At 53.3% G+C, this 17,286-nt stretch overlaps 1 protein-coding gene across 1 annotated transcript in view; it reads left to right on the forward strand.

Annotated features, from left to right (window-relative positions):
- LOC115391071 (nidogen-1-like) overlaps positions 1–17,286 on the forward strand; it is a 30,100-nt gene that overhangs the window by 3,844 nt on the left and 8,970 nt on the right. The window contains exons 2-16 of the mRNA XM_030095167.1: positions 2,510–2,800; positions 3,194–3,420; positions 3,810–4,435; positions 4,518–4,658; positions 4,871–5,122; positions 6,363–6,563; positions 6,642–6,875; positions 8,475–8,609; positions 8,715–8,843; positions 9,510–9,653; positions 11,609–11,737; positions 12,194–12,436; positions 12,509–12,681; positions 13,444–13,570; positions 14,214–14,385. Coding sequence (XP_029951027.1) covers positions 2,510–2,800; positions 3,194–3,420; positions 3,810–4,435; positions 4,518–4,658; positions 4,871–5,122; positions 6,363–6,563; positions 6,642–6,875; positions 8,475–8,609; positions 8,715–8,843; positions 9,510–9,653; positions 11,609–11,737; positions 12,194–12,436; positions 12,509–12,681; positions 13,444–13,570; positions 14,214–14,385 — 3,224 coding nt within the window. The remainder of the gene's footprint in view (positions 1–2,509; positions 2,801–3,193; positions 3,421–3,809; positions 4,436–4,517; positions 4,659–4,870; positions 5,123–6,362; positions 6,564–6,641; positions 6,876–8,474; positions 8,610–8,714; positions 8,844–9,509; positions 9,654–11,608; positions 11,738–12,193; positions 12,437–12,508; positions 12,682–13,443; positions 13,571–14,213; positions 14,386–17,286) is intronic.

Below are 17,286 nucleotides of genomic sequence, written 5' to 3' on the forward strand. Positions count from 1 at the left end.
CTCCGCTCACATGAGCAGAACGTCTTGCCTGAAAATGCTGCGCACGAGAAGAAAGTTCACTTCATGAAAAAAATTCTAATCTTTTAGATTCTGCCTTTTTTCATTTACTTTTTAATAATGTTTGATTCTACATATAAACAAACAGTCAATGGAATAATGATGATGAAGACCTTCAAGACAGTGCAAAGGGACGTGGATTAATAACAGAAGGAAAAAACATCATTCCTGATCTGGATTTAACAACCTTTTAAATGCCAGTTGATTTAATTATCCAGGTTTCCAGTATTGAAATGTTCTATTTAAAAAAAAAGAAGAATCTAAATCCTGTTAAGGAATGAATTTCATGGTTTCTCTGTCATCAACCTTTAATCATCCGCCTGACTCTTGACTTTATAGAGGTTTTTTCTCAAACAAACACTGGAACAAAAGGATATGTGGTGGTGCGACGGGCCTCCACCTTCCTCCACCTCCTTCCACCTCCACCTCCCCCCACCTCCCACCTCCCCCCACCTCCTACTCTCTCCACCTCCACCTCCCTCCTCCCTCCACCTCCCTCCACCCTCAGCAGGAGTCATCTCCAAAGTCAGATCCCTGCTGGGAGCCACTCATGCGTCGGGGCCCTGGGGGTGGCGTTGTGTGTGTGTGTGTGTGTGTGTGTGTGTGTGTGTGTGTGTGTGTGTGTGTGTGTGTGTGTGTGTGTGTGTGTCGGGGGGGGGTCCTCCAGGCTTTACAGGCTCACTGAAGCAGCTCGCCCTCTGAGCCTGGAGTCTCCTCACTGACACCCCTCAGACCGCCCGGCAGTCCAGTCACATGTTCTAGATCTGGAGGAACCGGTCACAGCCGCCCGGTCAATGAATCAATGAAAGATGAAATAGAAACTGCAAAGTGGAAACAAGACCAATCAGGCGAAGAAATGAAGAAAGGCAGAAGATGATCCTCCGAGAGAGAGATCTTTAGACGTATTCCCGCTGAATGCTTGTTTCCGCTTGACAGTGAATGACAACATCCGGCGAACACCAGGAAGCCTGTTTTATTTTGTAAAACTACAGCCAGAGGGGCCTGGGTCCAGAGGGGCCTGGGTCCAGAGGGGCCTGGGTCCAGAGGGGCCTGGAGCAGGATCCCAGGGCTCCGGATCCAGAGGGGCCTGGGTCCAGAGGGGCCTGGAGCAGGATCCCAGGGCTCCGGGTCCAGAGGGGCCTGGGTCCAGAGGGGCCTGGAGCAGGATCCCAGGGCTCCGGGTCCAGAGGGGCCTGGGTCCAGAGGGGCCTGGAGCAGGATCCCAGGGCTCCGGGTCCAGAGGGGCCTGGGTCCAGAGAGGCCTGGAGCAGGGTCCCAGGGCTCCGGGTCCAGAGGGGCCTGGGTCCAGAGGGGCCTGGAGCAGGGTCCCAGGGCTCCGGGTCCAGAGGGGCCTGGAGCAGGGTCCCAGGGCTCCGGGTCCAGAGGGGCCTTGAGCAGGATCCCAGGGCTCCGGGTCCAGAGGGGCCTGGGTCCAGAGGGGCCTGGAGCAGGATCCCAGGGCTCCGGGTCCAGAGGGGCCTGGGTCCAGAGGGGCCTGGAGCAGGGTCCCAGGGCTCCGGGTCCAGAGGGGCCTGGAGCAGGATCCCAGGGCTCCGGGTCCAGAGGGGCCTGGGTCCAGAGAGGCCTGGAGCAGGGTCCCAGGGCTCCGGGTCCAGAGGGGCCTGGAGCAGGGTCCCAGGGCTCCGGGTCCAGAGGGGCCTGGAGCAGGGTCTCAGGGCTCCGGGTCCAGAGGGGCCTGGAGGCCTCAGAGCGGCCTGGGGATTATTGGCTCCGCTGCTCTGGGGGTCCTGTAACCCCCTCCTGTTGCCCTCTGGTGCCCTCCTGGGTCAGGTGGTGTCTCTCACAGGCTCCCTGTCCCGGTGGGCTGTTCTTGGTGGGTCCAGTCCAGAATGCTGTGGAGACGGTTCAGGTCTCACACCCCTCCGGTCCTGGACTCTTCATTGGTACATTTCAGGATGTTTTAAAATTCTCATCCTCACTTTTAGAGCACATGTTCAGGCTCCTCTGTGCTTCACCGACCTGCTGAAGTCTCTCTCCTCGTGCCATAATCTGAGGCCAAAGGTCAGGCGGTCCTCTTAGCTCCACCACACCGTTTGAAACTAGCATTTAGAAAACCAAAGGAGACATAAACTGAAGCGGCAGGATAAACTTCCTGTTCACAGTCCAGTGTGTCGGACTGCCGTTGAAGTGGGGCGGATTTGAGACGACGAGACTAAGAAGAGGCTTTCCTCGGGGGTCGGTGGGAAGTTTCTGGGAGGAATTCCTCGGGCCTGACCGAGCGAGCGATGCTGGAGGGAGACATGGAGCTGTAGGAGAGCACTGCACATTTCAGCTGGAGGTCCAGTTCTGGAGAGTCACCAGTTCAAAGGCCTGTTTCCACCAAAAACCTATTGGAAGTGCTCTTTCCTGTAAAACATGATAAAATCATGTCATGTGCCGTTTGAGTGAGGCAGATGTTCTGAGGCTTCTTGTGACCTGCTTCCACCTGCAGATTAACACCAACGGCTTTGTGGCTGTCGCCAAGCCTCCGCCCGAGGGCGAGTACCTGGGGAAGATGCCCAGCGGATTCAAAATGATCGCGGCCCTAATGGGAGACCTGGACAACAGCGACGGAGAAGGGACGGTCCACTTCCGGCAGGACAGCAGCCCCGGCGTGCTGCGTCGCGCCGCCGAGCACATCAGGAAGGCCTTTCCCAGAGACGAGGGGGTGGAGCCCCGCGGCGTCCTCGTCGTCACCTGGGAGAACATGGCCGCTAGAGGAGCGTCTGGACCCGAGGCCAAGGTGAGCGGCGCCGGAGGCAGATCATCCTTCATTGTCTGTTCTGTCCTCCATGAGACTCTGGGTCAGTAGCTACTGTTTCAGAGGAAGGATCAGCTGTGCTGTCTTTGTTTAGAAAATGAAACTTCACCACATGGACTTTCCTCTATGAGAACTGAGTCCAGACGGTAACTCTGGATCTGTACGGTTTTACCCGTCAGTCATGTTCAGTCACAAGCAGGTCGTGGTTGTAAAAATCTCAAGAATACCCTGTTATGAAACGCTGGTCATTATGGGATGCTCTGGACTCTCGCTCTCTGTCGTGTGACGCTGTTTTCGATTGGCTGACGTGTGTCCTGAAGCCCGTCTGTCTGAAACAGACTGCGGTTGATGAGAACGTGCCGTCTGTGTTTTCAGCGGAACACCTTTCAGCTGGTGGTGGCGTCCATGGCGTCGTCCTGCAGCGCGATCCTGCTGTATCCCAGAGATGGCCTGCAGTTCCTCTCCACACCGGCGGGACAAGACAGCAAACTTCTAGAAGCCGGTTTCAACGAAGGCCTCGTTTCCGGATGGTTCAGGAATAAACAGGGGACGTACTTCCGCACGACCACCGACGAGGAGACCTCGCTCAGAGAGCTGACAGAGTAAGAATCCCACGTGCACAAGACGAGATCACTGAGTCCTTCCTGCTGCAGACCGCCGCTGGCTGATGGGAGATGTAGACCTGAGGGGTCTGAAGGACCTCCACAGAGACCTGATTGTGTCCTACATGAGGTGGGAGTCATCCATGACGGATGGCGTCTCAGCCATCATCCTGCTGTCTCTTACTGAGTCAGTTTAGGTTACGTATCGTCTTCTCATGCATGTTTTTGAACCATGGGAGGACACCCACCGAAGCCTCAGACCAATGCTTCACTGAACGGTGGCCTTGTGGTGACGGTACATTGACAGGGACTGTTTGAGGACACTTGAGGACTTGTTTCCATCTTCATGCTTCTGCTGATGATTTTGTTAATTGTCTGTCCCCATTCAGAAAGACAAACTCAGCCAAGAACGGAGTCTGGGTGTACGAGATCGGCGCCTCGCCATTCTTCATCGGCATCACTCCAGGAATGGTCGCTGACTCTGAGGATGAGGTGGAAACTGAACCTCCAGTTACAGTGCTGCCCAGGCAGACTGCTGGACCGCAGGAGGTGGACTCATCAACTCCTGAACCCCTCAGGGAAACCACCAAAGCAGCCCCGGAAAACAAGAAAGTCACAACAGTGGAGATTCCCAAGGAATACTACACCAGTCTGTCAGAGTCTGGGACCACCTCACCGGATTACAGCGACCTGGAGAGCAAGGAGTGGGGTTATGAAGACCCTGACGACATAGAGGAAGAATACCCAAAGTCACAGACTCCAGCACCAACATCCCAAAGCCCAGCGGTGGTTCAACAGACATACGCAGACCGGACCGAGGACGCTGACCCAGTCCAGCAAACTCCACAGCCAAGATACAGCAGCCGCCAGCCCAGTGAACCCAGATACCCTCATCCGGACCAGACCGGGTTGCGGTACGCCGACCCTAACCCTGTCCGACCAGGGCCCCCACACCTGCATCCCCAGCGTCCACACATCGTGGTAGTGGAGGAGGATGAAGACCTGGACGTGAACGGTAAAGCAGCAGCAGTTCTTCTCCGCAGGCTCCAGAAACCACGTGAACGAGGCCTTCATGCTTCTGTGGTTGTTCTTCACAGTCTTTGCATACAATCTGGAAACGTGTGCACACAACAGGCAAAAATGTTCAGCGTTTGCTGACTGCAGGGATTACAGCGACGGATACTGCTGCCACTGTAGACCTGGTTACTATGGTAACGGGAAGGAATGTGTTGCAGAAGGTGAGAATCGGTTTTACACATCATTCATAGAAACCAAGAGCTACATGATGAGTCAGGCACTCATTTATTTTGTTTTCGCCATGAGATCTGGCACTTTGAATGCAGGGTGTGAGTTTGTCCTCTTGGCTGTGAGTTGATGTTTTGGTCATATGAAGGTCTTCAGACCCCTGACGCTACAGAACTCTTGCTATTTTAATAACTGTGTTTTCCAGGCAAACCCCAGCGGATGAATGGCAAAGTGAACGGCAGAGTTTTTGTTGGGAACTCTCGATCACCAGTGGAGCTCCGCAACAATGACCTGCACTCCTACGTGGTGGCCAACGATGGGCGAGCCTACGTGGCCATCAGCAGCATCCCGGACGGCGTGGGCCCCTCCCTGCAGCCTCTGTCCTCGCTGGGGGGGGTCATGGGCTGGGCCTTCGCACTGGAGCAGCCCGGCTACCACAACGGCTTCAGTCTCATCGGTGAGGTTCAGACAGCTACCTGTCCTGTACATACCCAACACTTTCAAACGTTTAGACACCTCCTCTCATTCATTTTTTTTTTCTTGACTGTTTACATTGTAGATGTGAAATAATCAAACACTGATTGACATTTTAGATTCCTAGAGTAGCCCTCTTTGCTTTGTTGACATTGCTCCAACCCCTCGGCCTCTTCTCAAAGAGCTTCACAGCCCGTCACCTGACATGGGTTTCACCTCACAGCTGGGCCTCGTCAGGACGCATTTGTGGAATTTCTTTCCTTCTTAATGAAGTTGTGTTCTGCAGAAGAACACAGCTGACAGCTGTTAGAGTTCATATCATGACAGGAACCAATCAGCTGAGTATAAAGAAAGGACAGTCCATCAAAACTTTAAGAACTGAATGTCAGCCAATCTGGAAAACTGAAAAACCTCAATGTGTCCCCAAGAGCAGCTGCAGATACTAAAAACTGGCTCACAGGGAAGAAGACCAGCAGTCTCCTCTGCTGCTGAGGACCACTTCATCCGAGCTCCCAGCTCCAGAAACCACAAGATAACAGCAGCTCAGGTCACAGTCCGGATAAATGAGGACAGTTCTAGCAGACACATTTCTGCATCAGCTGTTCAGAGGAGACTGAACCAATCAGCACTTCATGGTCAAAGAGCTGCTGGGAAACCAGGACTGAGGAAAATCAACGAGCAGGACAGATCTGTTTGGTTCAGGAAACACAAGGAAACATTAGACCAGAGGAAATCTGCTTTGTTCTGATGAGTCCAGATCTTTGGTTCTACATGAAGCCTGGAGCAGGAGGGGAGGTGGGGTGGGGCAGAGTCGTACAGTGGGAGAGTTGTGACAATGACCGTTCAGTTCCTTCCTTTTTGGTCCAGCAGCCATCAGTCACTGTCACAACTGTCTCACATGGCTCTGGTGCCGGGGGTGTCCTGGTGACACTGGGGGGGATTTATTCCAGACCGAAGGCTCACTGAAGCAGCATGGCTCCCGCCCGGTCCGCCTCCAGGTGAACCATCATTTATTTTCCAAGAGGACATTGAGCCCAAGCATTCTTAGTTCAGAATTGCATTGGTTTTTAACCATTTAAAGCAGATACATCAGCAGAAGATCATACTTTTTAATACTTAGCATTTGCTCTGTTGCTCACATGAATTTGGTTCCTGTCAGAACAGAAAAGCAGATCCTCGGCCCAGTGGACGGACGACGCCTGCTCACGCTGTCCTCTTTTCAGGTGGGGTGTTTTCCCGGCAGGCTGAGGTCACCTTTCAGCCCGGTAATGAGCGTCTCACCATCAAGCAACAGTTTGAAGGCATCGACGAGCACGACCACCTGGTGGTGAACACCGAGCTGGAGGGACGCCTGCCTCATGTCGCTCTGGGATCGTCTGTCCAGATCCACCCGTACAAGGAGATCTACCTCTACGGCCCAAACTGTAAGACAACACACAGTTCATGTCCCTCAAATACAGAGTCCGCCAGGTCCTCAACACACCTGTCCTCTCCTTCCCCAGTGATCACTTCCTCTTCGAACCGAGAATACACCGTCACCACTCCCGAAGGGAGCGTCCAGAACAGAAGTTTCCAGTGGCGTCAAACCATCACGTTCCAGGGCTGCCCGCACGAGGACGCCAGCAGGGCGGCGCCGTCCACCCAGCAGCTCAGCGTGGACCAGATCTTTGTGATGTTTGACGATGGAAACCACCTGATACGATACGCTATGAGCAACAAGATCGGCTCCATTCACAGTGAGTTCCCACACAGCGTCAGACCCGGGAAACTGCAGCACCGATCCCTCAAAGGCTCAGACACTGCAGACAGAACAACGTGACGAGGAAAACCTGAGCCGGCACGTCAGGGGGTCGGTCCGGCTTCACCAGTCTGTGGGTTCAAAGAGACAAACAATTTGAGAGTAAAAGATTCCCCAGATAGCAATGAACATTTCAGACGTTTCATCATCCACACAGAGCACTGCGTGAGAGCACAAACTGAAATCAGGAGCGCAAATATGAAAAAAATGAAAATAAACTTAAATAAAGTGTTTTGCTGGCGCAACATTTCAGCCCGCTGGGTCTTTTCCAGGCGCTGAAAACACACACAATAAAGAACATTTTCCTTCAACACACAATCTGGCTTCATCAAGGTCAATATGAGGCTCAATTCAGCGAGACTGAATTTAGGCTGCCTTCTCTCTCTGAGGGTCGGAGATAGAATGAAGTTTGAGGAAGTGAGCGCTCATAAGAAACTTCCATTTTTCATCTGCTCTGCTCTTGGTGGTGGTGTGTGTGTGTGTGTGTGTGTGTGTGTGTGTGTGTGTGTGTGTTGGGGCAATCTTGGTAAAGACTTGGTATTTTGAGCTGTTATAAATCTTATTTGATTAATTGTAAAATTCTTATGCAACACACACATTGTGAACGGCCTTGGCAGACTCCAGATGAGCCATTTTAATCCCTCCAGGATTGGGGTGCGGTTAATTGTGATTAAGAAATGTAATTGTTGCCCGGCTCTAGTTTTCAGTCATCGGCAGGTTTCTTCGACACTTTCAGGAAAGCCTTGGAGGCTCCCGGTGTCGTGTGGGGATCAGGTGCCAGATTACAGAGGCGAGCTGGTGGTGCGGGGCCGCGGACGGTTATGAGTGTTATTATTTGTAGGAATGCGGCAGGGCTGACCTCCAGCTGTTTAATGCCTCAGCTGTGTTTGCAGCGGGACATCAGAGGAAGACAAACAGTAATCTGAGCCCGGCTGTTGTTCCTGTGCTGGGGGTGGGGGTGGGGGTGGGGGTGGGAGGCGGAGGTCAGCGGTGTCTTCCCCAGCCTTCAGGTCAGCGTCACACATGACTGAGCAGAAAACTCTCACCTGAGGGACGCCTGAAGGGAGTGGTGACTCAGACCGTGGCTCTGAAAGCATGGTCCAGTCCGGTAACTTCAAAATAAAAGCCTCCATGAGTGGCGTAGAAGAGCCTGACGGAGAGCGAGGGTAGAGCTGCAGGTGGGGGCTGTTGATCAAGGCTCTCGGGGGGTTCTCAGCCAAATAAGCAAACAACCCTCAGCAGGACTTGCTGGCAACAAGTAGAACATCTGGATCATGTGTGAAGAGGAAACTCTGGCCGATGGAAACGAGAGACCAGGAAGGGCTGCTGGAACCCACCTCTGTGCCGTACCACTGCAGGAACGCCTTTTAGCGATTGTTGTTGAGAGTCTTATTTCGTGTGCAGTCGTGGTTGACGGGACATGTTGGACGGTCTCACATGTCCCGGCGTCTCATGATAAAGATCCGTCCAGGCTCTGAGGTGGTGGGAGGAAGACACTCCTCAGCAGGATGTTTGAATGTGTCTCACTTCCTGTCAGGTGTCCCGGAGCAGAATCCCTGCTTCACCGGCCACCACGGCTGTGATATCAGCGCCGTGTGCAGACCGGGCGACGGCCAACAGTTCTCCTGCGAGTGCACGGCCGGCTTCACCGGAGACGGGCGGCAGTGCCAGGGTGAGTCCCGCTAAACAGAGCTGTGAAGGAAACATGGCGAGGGCGGACTGTGTGCTGCTGTGGTTTGTCACTGTGTGTGTGTGTGTGTGTGTGTGTTTTCTGCAGATGTTGATGAGTGCCAGGACCCCGTCCAGGTGTGTGGACTCAACGCCGTCTGCACAAACCATCCTGGAACCTTCCGCTGTGAATGCTCCACGGGCTTTGTGTTCGCCAGCGATGGGAAGACATGCATCGGTACTGTGTGTGTGTGTGTGTGTGTGTGTGTGTGTGTGTGTGTGTGTGTGTGTGTGTGTGTGTGTTCTTGTATTTCTATCCTTGTCGGGGCCAAATGTCCCCACAAGGATAGCAAAACGTGGAACGACGTGCCTTGTGGGGACCTTTTTCCGGTCCTCAGTAGGAGAAACAGTGTTTTCTTGACCATGTTGTTGTTACTGAAAACAGTAAAAGTGCAAAAACAGTTCTTTAGGGTTAGGCTTTGTTGTGGTGTGGGTTAGGGTTAGGGTAAGGGTCAGGGTTAGGGGCTAGACATGAATGGGAGTCAATGGAAGGTCCCCACAAGGATAGAAATACAAGACTGAGCGAGTGTGTGTGTGCATATGTGTGTTTATTAGTCCCTCATTTCAGAATGACATTGTTCTTTGTTGACTAAACTCCTCAACGAGAACAAATCCTGAGTAGGGATCACCTGATCAGTCTGAACCTGATCAGTCTGAACCTGATCAATCTGAACCTGATCAGTGTCAACCTGATCAGTCTGAACCTGATCAGTCTGAACCTGATCAGTCTGAACCTGATCAATCTGAACCTGATCAGTCTGAACCTGATCAGTCTGAACCTGATCAGTCTGAACCTGACGTGGACGACCTGCCTGAGTCCTGACGTGCCGTCCCTGTCCTACAGAGGAGCGCCGTCCCGTGGACCACTGCCAGAGACAAACCCACGACTGCGACCGCCCGGACCGGGCCGAGTGCCTGTACAGCGGCGGCTCGGCGTACGTGTGCTCCTGCAGGCCGGGCTTCGTGGGCGACGGCCGGACGTGTCAGGGTGAGTGCACGGCGGCGCGGCGGCGGCCGAGGACGTCTGCAGACCTTGAGCCCAGCGGAGAGCCGCTGCTTCCTGTTATGGCTGCACGGCTGAAGGTCGCAGCAGAAGCAGGCGCTCAGATCTTATCTTCCTCTCCAGTCTGACTCCTCTGAGAACACAAGGCCTCGGTTCTCCTCTGAAAGACTGAAGAGTTTTTATCTCCTCAGGAACTTTTCAGAAAGATTCCAAACAGAAGGCCGTAAAAAGGTCCAAATAGTTGAAAATAGCGGAACCACTTAACAACAATAAGGCAGCGGTTAGCCTGGTTAAATCCGGAAAACATCTCGGATGTGGTTCAGTTCAATGTGTTTAGATCAGCTGTTGGGTCCACACACCGCACTGCCCCCCTCCTGAGTGAGGGCCCGCCGGAGCCCTTTGACCTCCTGCTGCTGCAGGGCTCCAGACTGGGTGTGGGGTTGGGATCCCCCTGCCCTGGTTCCTTCCAGCCACAGCAGGAGCTCCGATGGCCTTCAGCCGCTCCTCTGTCTCCCGTTATCTGCTGCGGCTCAGACGTGGTGAGGACGGCCGCCGCCGCCATGACGCAACTCTGATCCCGACCAGAGTCACCTGCTGCCTGACAGCTGAGGAGGAACGAGGCTTCCTGCAGAGGAGGAGGAGGAGGAGGAGGAGGAGGAGGAGGAGGAGGAGGAGGAGGAGGAGGAGGAGGAACAAGGCTTCCTGCAGAGGAGGAGGAGGAGGAGGAGGAGGAGGAGGAGGAGGAGGAGGAGGAGGAGGAGGAGGAACAAGGCTTCCTGCAGAGGAGGAGGAGGAGGAGGAGGAGGAGGAGGAGGAGGAGGAGGAGGAGGAGGAGGAGGAACAAGGCTTCCTGCAGAGGAGGAGGAGGAGGAGGAGGAGGAGGAGGAGGAGGAGGAACAAGGCTTCCTGCAGAGGAGGAGGAGGAGGAGGAGGAGGAGGAGGAGGAGGAGGAGGAGGAGGAGGAGGAACAAGGCTTCCTGCAGAGGAGGAGGAGGAGGAGGAGGAGGAGGAGGAACAAGGCTTCCTGCAGAGGAGGAGGAGGAGGAGGAGGAGGAGGAGGAGGAGGAGGGACCTCCCCCCTCTGGCTCCTCATTCCTGAGTAACTAACAGTGAATCAGAGGGTTTCTCTGCTCATGCTTTAGCCTTCACCCTCATATTTTCTTCTTATCTAAAGAACTGAACCGTCGCTGCGTTTGTCCTTTGCAGCTGGTGCAAAGTTATTTTGAACTTTTCCTTCTGTTCCTGCTGTTTGTTGGCTTTTTATGTGGAAGCTCTTGTCATGTCTCAGATTGCACAAGATGTTATAATTGCAACCATTTTAACATAAATGAAACCTTAAAACAAATAGAATTATATTACTTACATCAATGCGTGAGCCAAAAGAAGGCGGGACCGGCCCGGGACTGGCCCCGGGCCAGGAGTTTCACACCCCCGGGCTCACAGGATATCTTCAGCCTCTTTTCTTTGGAGAAATGGATCATTATTCTGAATATTGTTTTGGGAATCCAAAGAATATTGAATGATTGAACAGAAAACCTGCTCTGAGGCTCTGAGGCTGGAGGGAACTCCAGCAGTCACACAGGAACAGCGGAGAGTTTGGTTCAGGAGAATCTCCGGCAGGTAGAATGGAGCAGGTTGCTTTCTGAGTTTGTCAGGGTTTGGGTCGTTTTTAATGATTTAAAGCTGCAGCTGCGTCATTCAAAGAGATCCTCACTCTGAAAGATGGAGATGAAAATCCTCAGTCTTCAGACTCTGACCCAGAAACACGATGACTGACTCTCCCTCATCTGAACTACGCTCAGGACAGACAGAGTGATCCAAACACTCCTTCTAAACAAACTCTGTGACGGGAGTAAAGACGTCTTCAGTAGTCTGACCCTGGGTGTGTGTGTGTGTGTGTGTGTGTGTGTGTGTGTGTGTGTGTGTGTGCGTGTGTGTAGATGTGGATGAGTGTGAGCAGGGTGGATGCCACCGGGATGCGTTCTGCTCCAACACCCAGGGTTCGTACAGCTGCCAGTGTCGGCCTGGTTTCCATGGAGACGGTTTCCACTGCAGGCCCATATCCTCAGGTATGGAACCAACAGACCTCACACACTCCTCACCTCTCCACACACTCCTCACCCCTCCACACGCTCACATCAGTAAATGCAGAGGGACTCCGGCAAACACTCTGAAAGTCTCTCCAACTTAAACTAAATGAGTCTCAAGTAAGAAATGTTGATAATAAAAGAGTGAAATATGTGTTGTTGTGAGCGGTGTGTGTGAGCTGTGGGTTCTGGGTGTGTGTGTTCCTCCCGGCAGCGGTAGGAGTGGGAGTTGTGTGTCGGTGTGGAGGCTGCGGAGCCCCCAGCCGTCTGGAGCTGTGGAGCTGATTACAGCTCTGGATGCTCTCGCCGGTTTACGGCGTCTGGTGTGTGGAAGTCTTCATTTAGCGCCGCCTGTTAAAACTTGTCGTGGACGTACAGTGAGCGAGTGTCGTGTGTTGTTGTGTTGTGTTGATCCGTGTTGTGTTGTGTTGTCGTCAGAGCGGGAGAAGACGCTGTGTGAGCGGCGCAGAGAGAGCGCCCAGGCGGCGGCGTCCTCCGGCGACGGCCTCTTCTCGCTGTTCCGGCCGCGGCCGGCCGTGGGGCGCTACACGCCGCAGTGCGACGAGCACGGCGCCTTCGTGCCGCTGCAGTGCCACGCCGGCGCCGGGCAGTGCTGGTGTGTGGACGCCGACGGAGAGGAGATCCCCGACACCCGCTCCGGGCCCGGCGGCGCCCCTCTCTGTGAGTGAAACGCGAGGTTTGTGGACCGGCGGAGAGACGTCCGGCGCGGTCTCACACCACTGCCCTTCACAGGCATCGACCGCTCAGTCGCCCCCGCCCCGGTAGGCCCCACCCCGCGGCCCGACGTGCGCCCCGTGGCCCCCGGAGCGAACCTGCTGTTCGCCCAGAGCGGGAAGATCGAAGGCGTGCCGCTGAACGGACGCGGCATGGAGACAGGAGACGCCAAGCCGGTCCTGCACGTCCCGGTAAGAACCGAGCCTCTGCAGCAAAACCCAGAGTCCTCCAGCAAGGAACATCTCAGAAAGACTGAGAACCCGGTTTGAAGGTCACACCCAGACAGCCGAGGGTCCTGAAAGGAATACTTATGAATAGATGAAGAAATAAATGATAAAGCGCAGGATTTGAGAAGACCAGACAGAAGGGATAACTGTTCACACCAAAGGAGAGAAAAAGTATTAATTCCATTTGAAACTGTTCCAGTAGCACAATGAGGCTGTCAGTATTTTCCAGAACCCTCTGTATGGATCTCACAGTGTTGTAGATGAGAACTCTGGACGGTTCTGTGTTCCTAACTTTGCAAATCCTTTTTCTCATGACTTCAGTTCACAGGTTTTCACATTTTGAGGATTAGGTTAAAAGATATATCTGTTAGTTTTATATGTAGTCGACTGAGACGAGAACATTGCTCAGTTCTGGTTGTCCATTTCTTACCGGACAATGTGACTCTTTAGTTCTCTGAAGCTGAAAGTTCTCCAGATGTGAGTCAGAGCCACAAGCCTTCAGCTTCAGCGTTTCGCTGCTGCTGACATTTTCCCGGATACTGAATGGTGCATAGCTGCTCTCTGTCATGAATTCAGAGCATTTCTGCCGCTGAAACAAACCCTTGTTGTCATCTCGTTCATGAAGTCCATAAATTAGGAGCCGCGGCCGAACACAAAGCTCCGCGGCGGCCTCTGTGAGCGCCGCCGACCTCCGACACAGAGCGCCCTTTGTTCCCTGTCTCTCAGGATCAGGTGGTGATCGCCGTGGCCTACGACTGTGTGGACAAGATGGTTTACTGGACCGACATCAGCAGGCCGTCCATCAGCAGGGCCCGTCTGACCGGAGGGGACGTCGTCACGCTCGTCTCTGAAGGTGTGCGGCTGCCGTTAGCGCAGGAAGTGAAGCACAGGGTTCGAGTCCGGGTTCACAGAACCGAGTACTGGCTGCCATTCAGCTCTGCCTCTTTCATTGTGGACCACAGAAACCTTGATGACTAACTGAGTTGTCTTTGCTTTTTTCCACCACTAAAATTCATCTCCAGCCACAAACCTTTAAAATTCATCCATTCAATTCCGTCAGCATGACTGGAATCTGCAGACAGTTTATCAGTTTGTGCTCATTGTGTCTGCATTGGGAGCGTTTTTGGAATCAGAATCAGAATCAGAATAGTCTTCATTGTCAGAGTGAGGTTGTTGGTCTTCAGAATCCTCAGGAAATAGTCTGTGCTGGCTCTTCCTGAGAACCTCAGAGTCTGGATCACTGAGCAGACCTCTTCCTGAGGACCTCAGAGTCTGGATCACTGAGCAGACCTCTTCCTGAGAACCTCAGAGTCTGGATCACTGAGTAGACCTCTTCCTGAGGACCTCAGAGTCTGGATCACAGAGCAGACCTCTTCCTGAGGACCTCAGAGCCTATTAAATTGATTCTGTTTTGGAGTTCATCATCTTCTGGATTCTGGTCGAAGCTGGCCAGTCTCTTCCCTGCGTCTGATTTTCATGGTACCTGCTTTCCTTAGAGCTGCAGAGCCCTGAAGGCATCGCGATCGACCACGTGGCCCGTCTGATGTTCTGGACTGACTCCATGAGAGACACTGTGGAGGTCTCCAAGCTGGACGGCAGCCAGCGCCGCGTCCTGTTTGACACCGACCTGGTCAACCCCAGACCCATCGTCACCGACCCGGCCTACGGGTGAGCAATGGAAAACAGTGTGTCAGGGTTAAAGCTTCACAGATTATGATACCACTGGCTGACTCCATTCTGTTTTCATCTCTGCCTCGTCACGAATTCAAAGCCGTCTCAACGCTGTCTTTGATTGAAGTTTTTTTGTCAGTCAGTGATTCCAGAAGGCTTTTGTGGTATTCCACAGGGCTACGTGCTCGGTCCGGTATTGCTTTGCCTTCACATGTTATTTTTTAAAAGTATAAAATGATGAAGTGCTTCGTTACCATCTAGTTGAGTACACTCAGCTGTGTTTGTCTCCAGCTGCATTTTCATTGCAGTTCTTCACTGAACAAAGTGTTATTTTTCAAATTTCACTAAAGTGCAACAGCGATTTGCCTCTGTTTCCATTGAATTGTGTTAAAAATCCCCATTTTGCTGTTGTCCCCAAGGATGGTGACTATATTGTTGTCTTTCATGATGTGTGTGAAACGATTTCTGTCTCCAAACGTACCGCGCCATCTTTACTTGAGCGGGATCTGTAGGGGCCGGGTGCAGTGTGGATTGGGTGGCAGCCGATACACAGAACCTTGGCTCTGAAAGCCAACCTCTCGAGAAGGGCTGACACTTCCCACTTCTCTGGCAACGGTCTGGTGTGGGTTTGCTTATAGCCCCACAGCTTAGCTGCTATGTGCTGCAGTTCTCCCCAGTGGACTAGAGGGTCTGGTCCCTGGTCCTTCGGGTCGGGGACAGGTGCCTCACGGTTGTTTCGGCTGACGGGCCAAACAGCAGTGCAGAGTACCGAGTCTTCTTGGAGTCCCTGGGAGGGGTGCTGGACAGTGCTCCGACTGGGGACTCCATTGTTCTACTGGGAGTACCCCATGTGGGCAGCGACAGTGAGACCTGGAAGGGGGGGATTGGATCGCACAGCCTCCCTGATCTGAACCCGAGTGGTGTTCTGTTATTGGACTTCTGTGCTAGTCACAGTTTGTCCATAACAAACACCATGTTCGAGCACAGGGGGGTCCATAAGTGCACTTGGCACCAGGACACCCGAGGTCGGAGGTCGATGATCGACTTTGTTGTCGTGTCATCTGACCTCTGACCTCGTGTTTTGGACCCTCAGGTGAAGAGAGGAGCAGAGCTGTGGACCGATCACCACGGTGGTGAGTTTGATTCGCTGGCGGAGGAGGAAACCGGACAGACTTGGCAGACCCAAACGTGTTGTGAGGGTCTGCTGGGACCGTCTGTTGGAACCCTCTGTCAGCAGGAAGCTTCCCTACCGGAAGTAAAGGCTGCCGTCAAGCTGAAGGAGGAGTTCTATTGAGTCTTGGGCCCAATCCCAATTCTCTGCTTAATCCTCACTCCTCAACCTTGATCCTCAATCTCAAATTAAGTGCCTCCTAAAAACAAGTGTTAAGGAATGTAAAGTCATTTGGAAATGGGACAGCCCTTAAAGACAGTTACGTCCTTGGACCACAGGGGGCAGCACTGCGCAAGAGGGTAGAAGAAAGCCGGAAGTGCAGAGTTTCCGCGCGGCGGCGACGGGGGGGGTGGGGGGTGGGGGGGGGGTGGGGTTTGGACCGTCGGGAGGGTGCTCCTAGCGGCTAGCGCGACGCTTCTTTGAGCCGTCCGAATGAGAGAGAGAGACTGGGTTGCTGACATGGAGCGCTGGGTTGGTTTTTTTTTTCTCTCTGTTGTCCGGGCGCTGCAGAATTTAGTGCGCGGGGATTGGGGGGGGGGGGGGGGGGGGGGGGGGGGGGGTGGACTGAAAAGGTCTGGCGGAAAACCTGAAGTGAAAGAGCAGCAGTATTAATTTTGGTCAATGATCAATAACAACGCCCTTTATAACTGTAAGTAATGCACCCTGCATTAGAAATGTTGAACATTTTGCTGTGTGACCTTGTTAATAAATGCCTTCAAATGAATTTTCTTGATTTCTTTCCAATAGCCTTTGTAAATATTACCTGTGATAGAAACTTAATACAATTACTCCCAAAGTAATATACAAATTTTTTATTAATAAAATCACAGCAGAACAAACTATTTAACAAGCATTCTGGGTTATCCTTACCTCCAAGGTAGGTCTGGTAGAATCTCATAATTAAGGGAGATAACACTCCTTAGTCTCGCTCCTTTCCTCAACTTGTGTAGGAATGGGACAGCACTTAACTTCACGGGAGCGCGCATTTTGAGGAATGAGGGGTAAGATTGAGGATTAAGCAGAGAATTGGGATTCGCCCTTGCTGGCTCGTGGAACTCCAGAAGCAGCTGACGGGTACCGGCAGGCCAAGAGAACCGCTGTGGAGGCAAAGGCTGGGGTCTGGGAGGAGTTCAGGAGGACATGGAGGAGGAGCACCGGGCGGCCCCAAAGATATTCTGGAAAACCGTCCAGCGCCTCAGGAGGGGAAAGCAGGTCTCCACCAACACTGTTTATAGTGGAGGTGGGGAGCTGCTGACCTCAACTGGGGATATCATAGGACGGTGGAAAGAATACTTCGAGGACCTCCTCAATCCCGTCGCCACGTCTTCCTGGAGGAAGCAGAGGCTGAGGTCTCTCTGAGGTGGTCGGTAAGCTGCTCGGTGGCAAGGCCCCTGGGGTGGATGAGATTCACCCTAAGTACCTTAAGTCTGGATGTTCAGGACTGTCTTGGTTGATTCGTCTCTGTAACATGGCGTGGCGGTCGGGGACGGTGCCTCTGGACTGGCAGACCGGGGTGGTGGTTCCCCTGTTTTAAAAAGGGGGACCGGAGGGTGTGCTCCAACTATAGGGGGATCACACTCCTCAGCCTTCCTGGGAAAGTCTCCATACAGTGTTCGAGGGTCCATGGGAGTTTGCCCAACCAGGTCACATGTGTTTTGTGGGCTTGGAGAAGGCGTTCGACCTTGTGGTGTCTTGTGGAGGGTGCTTCTGGAGTACAGAGTCTGGGG

Source organism: Salarias fasciatus, chromosome 6 (genome assembly GCF_902148845.1).
Source record: "Salarias fasciatus chromosome 6, fSalaFa1.1, whole genome shotgun sequence".
Taxonomy (NCBI): Eukaryota; Metazoa; Chordata; class Actinopteri; order Blenniiformes; family Blenniidae; genus Salarias; species Salarias fasciatus.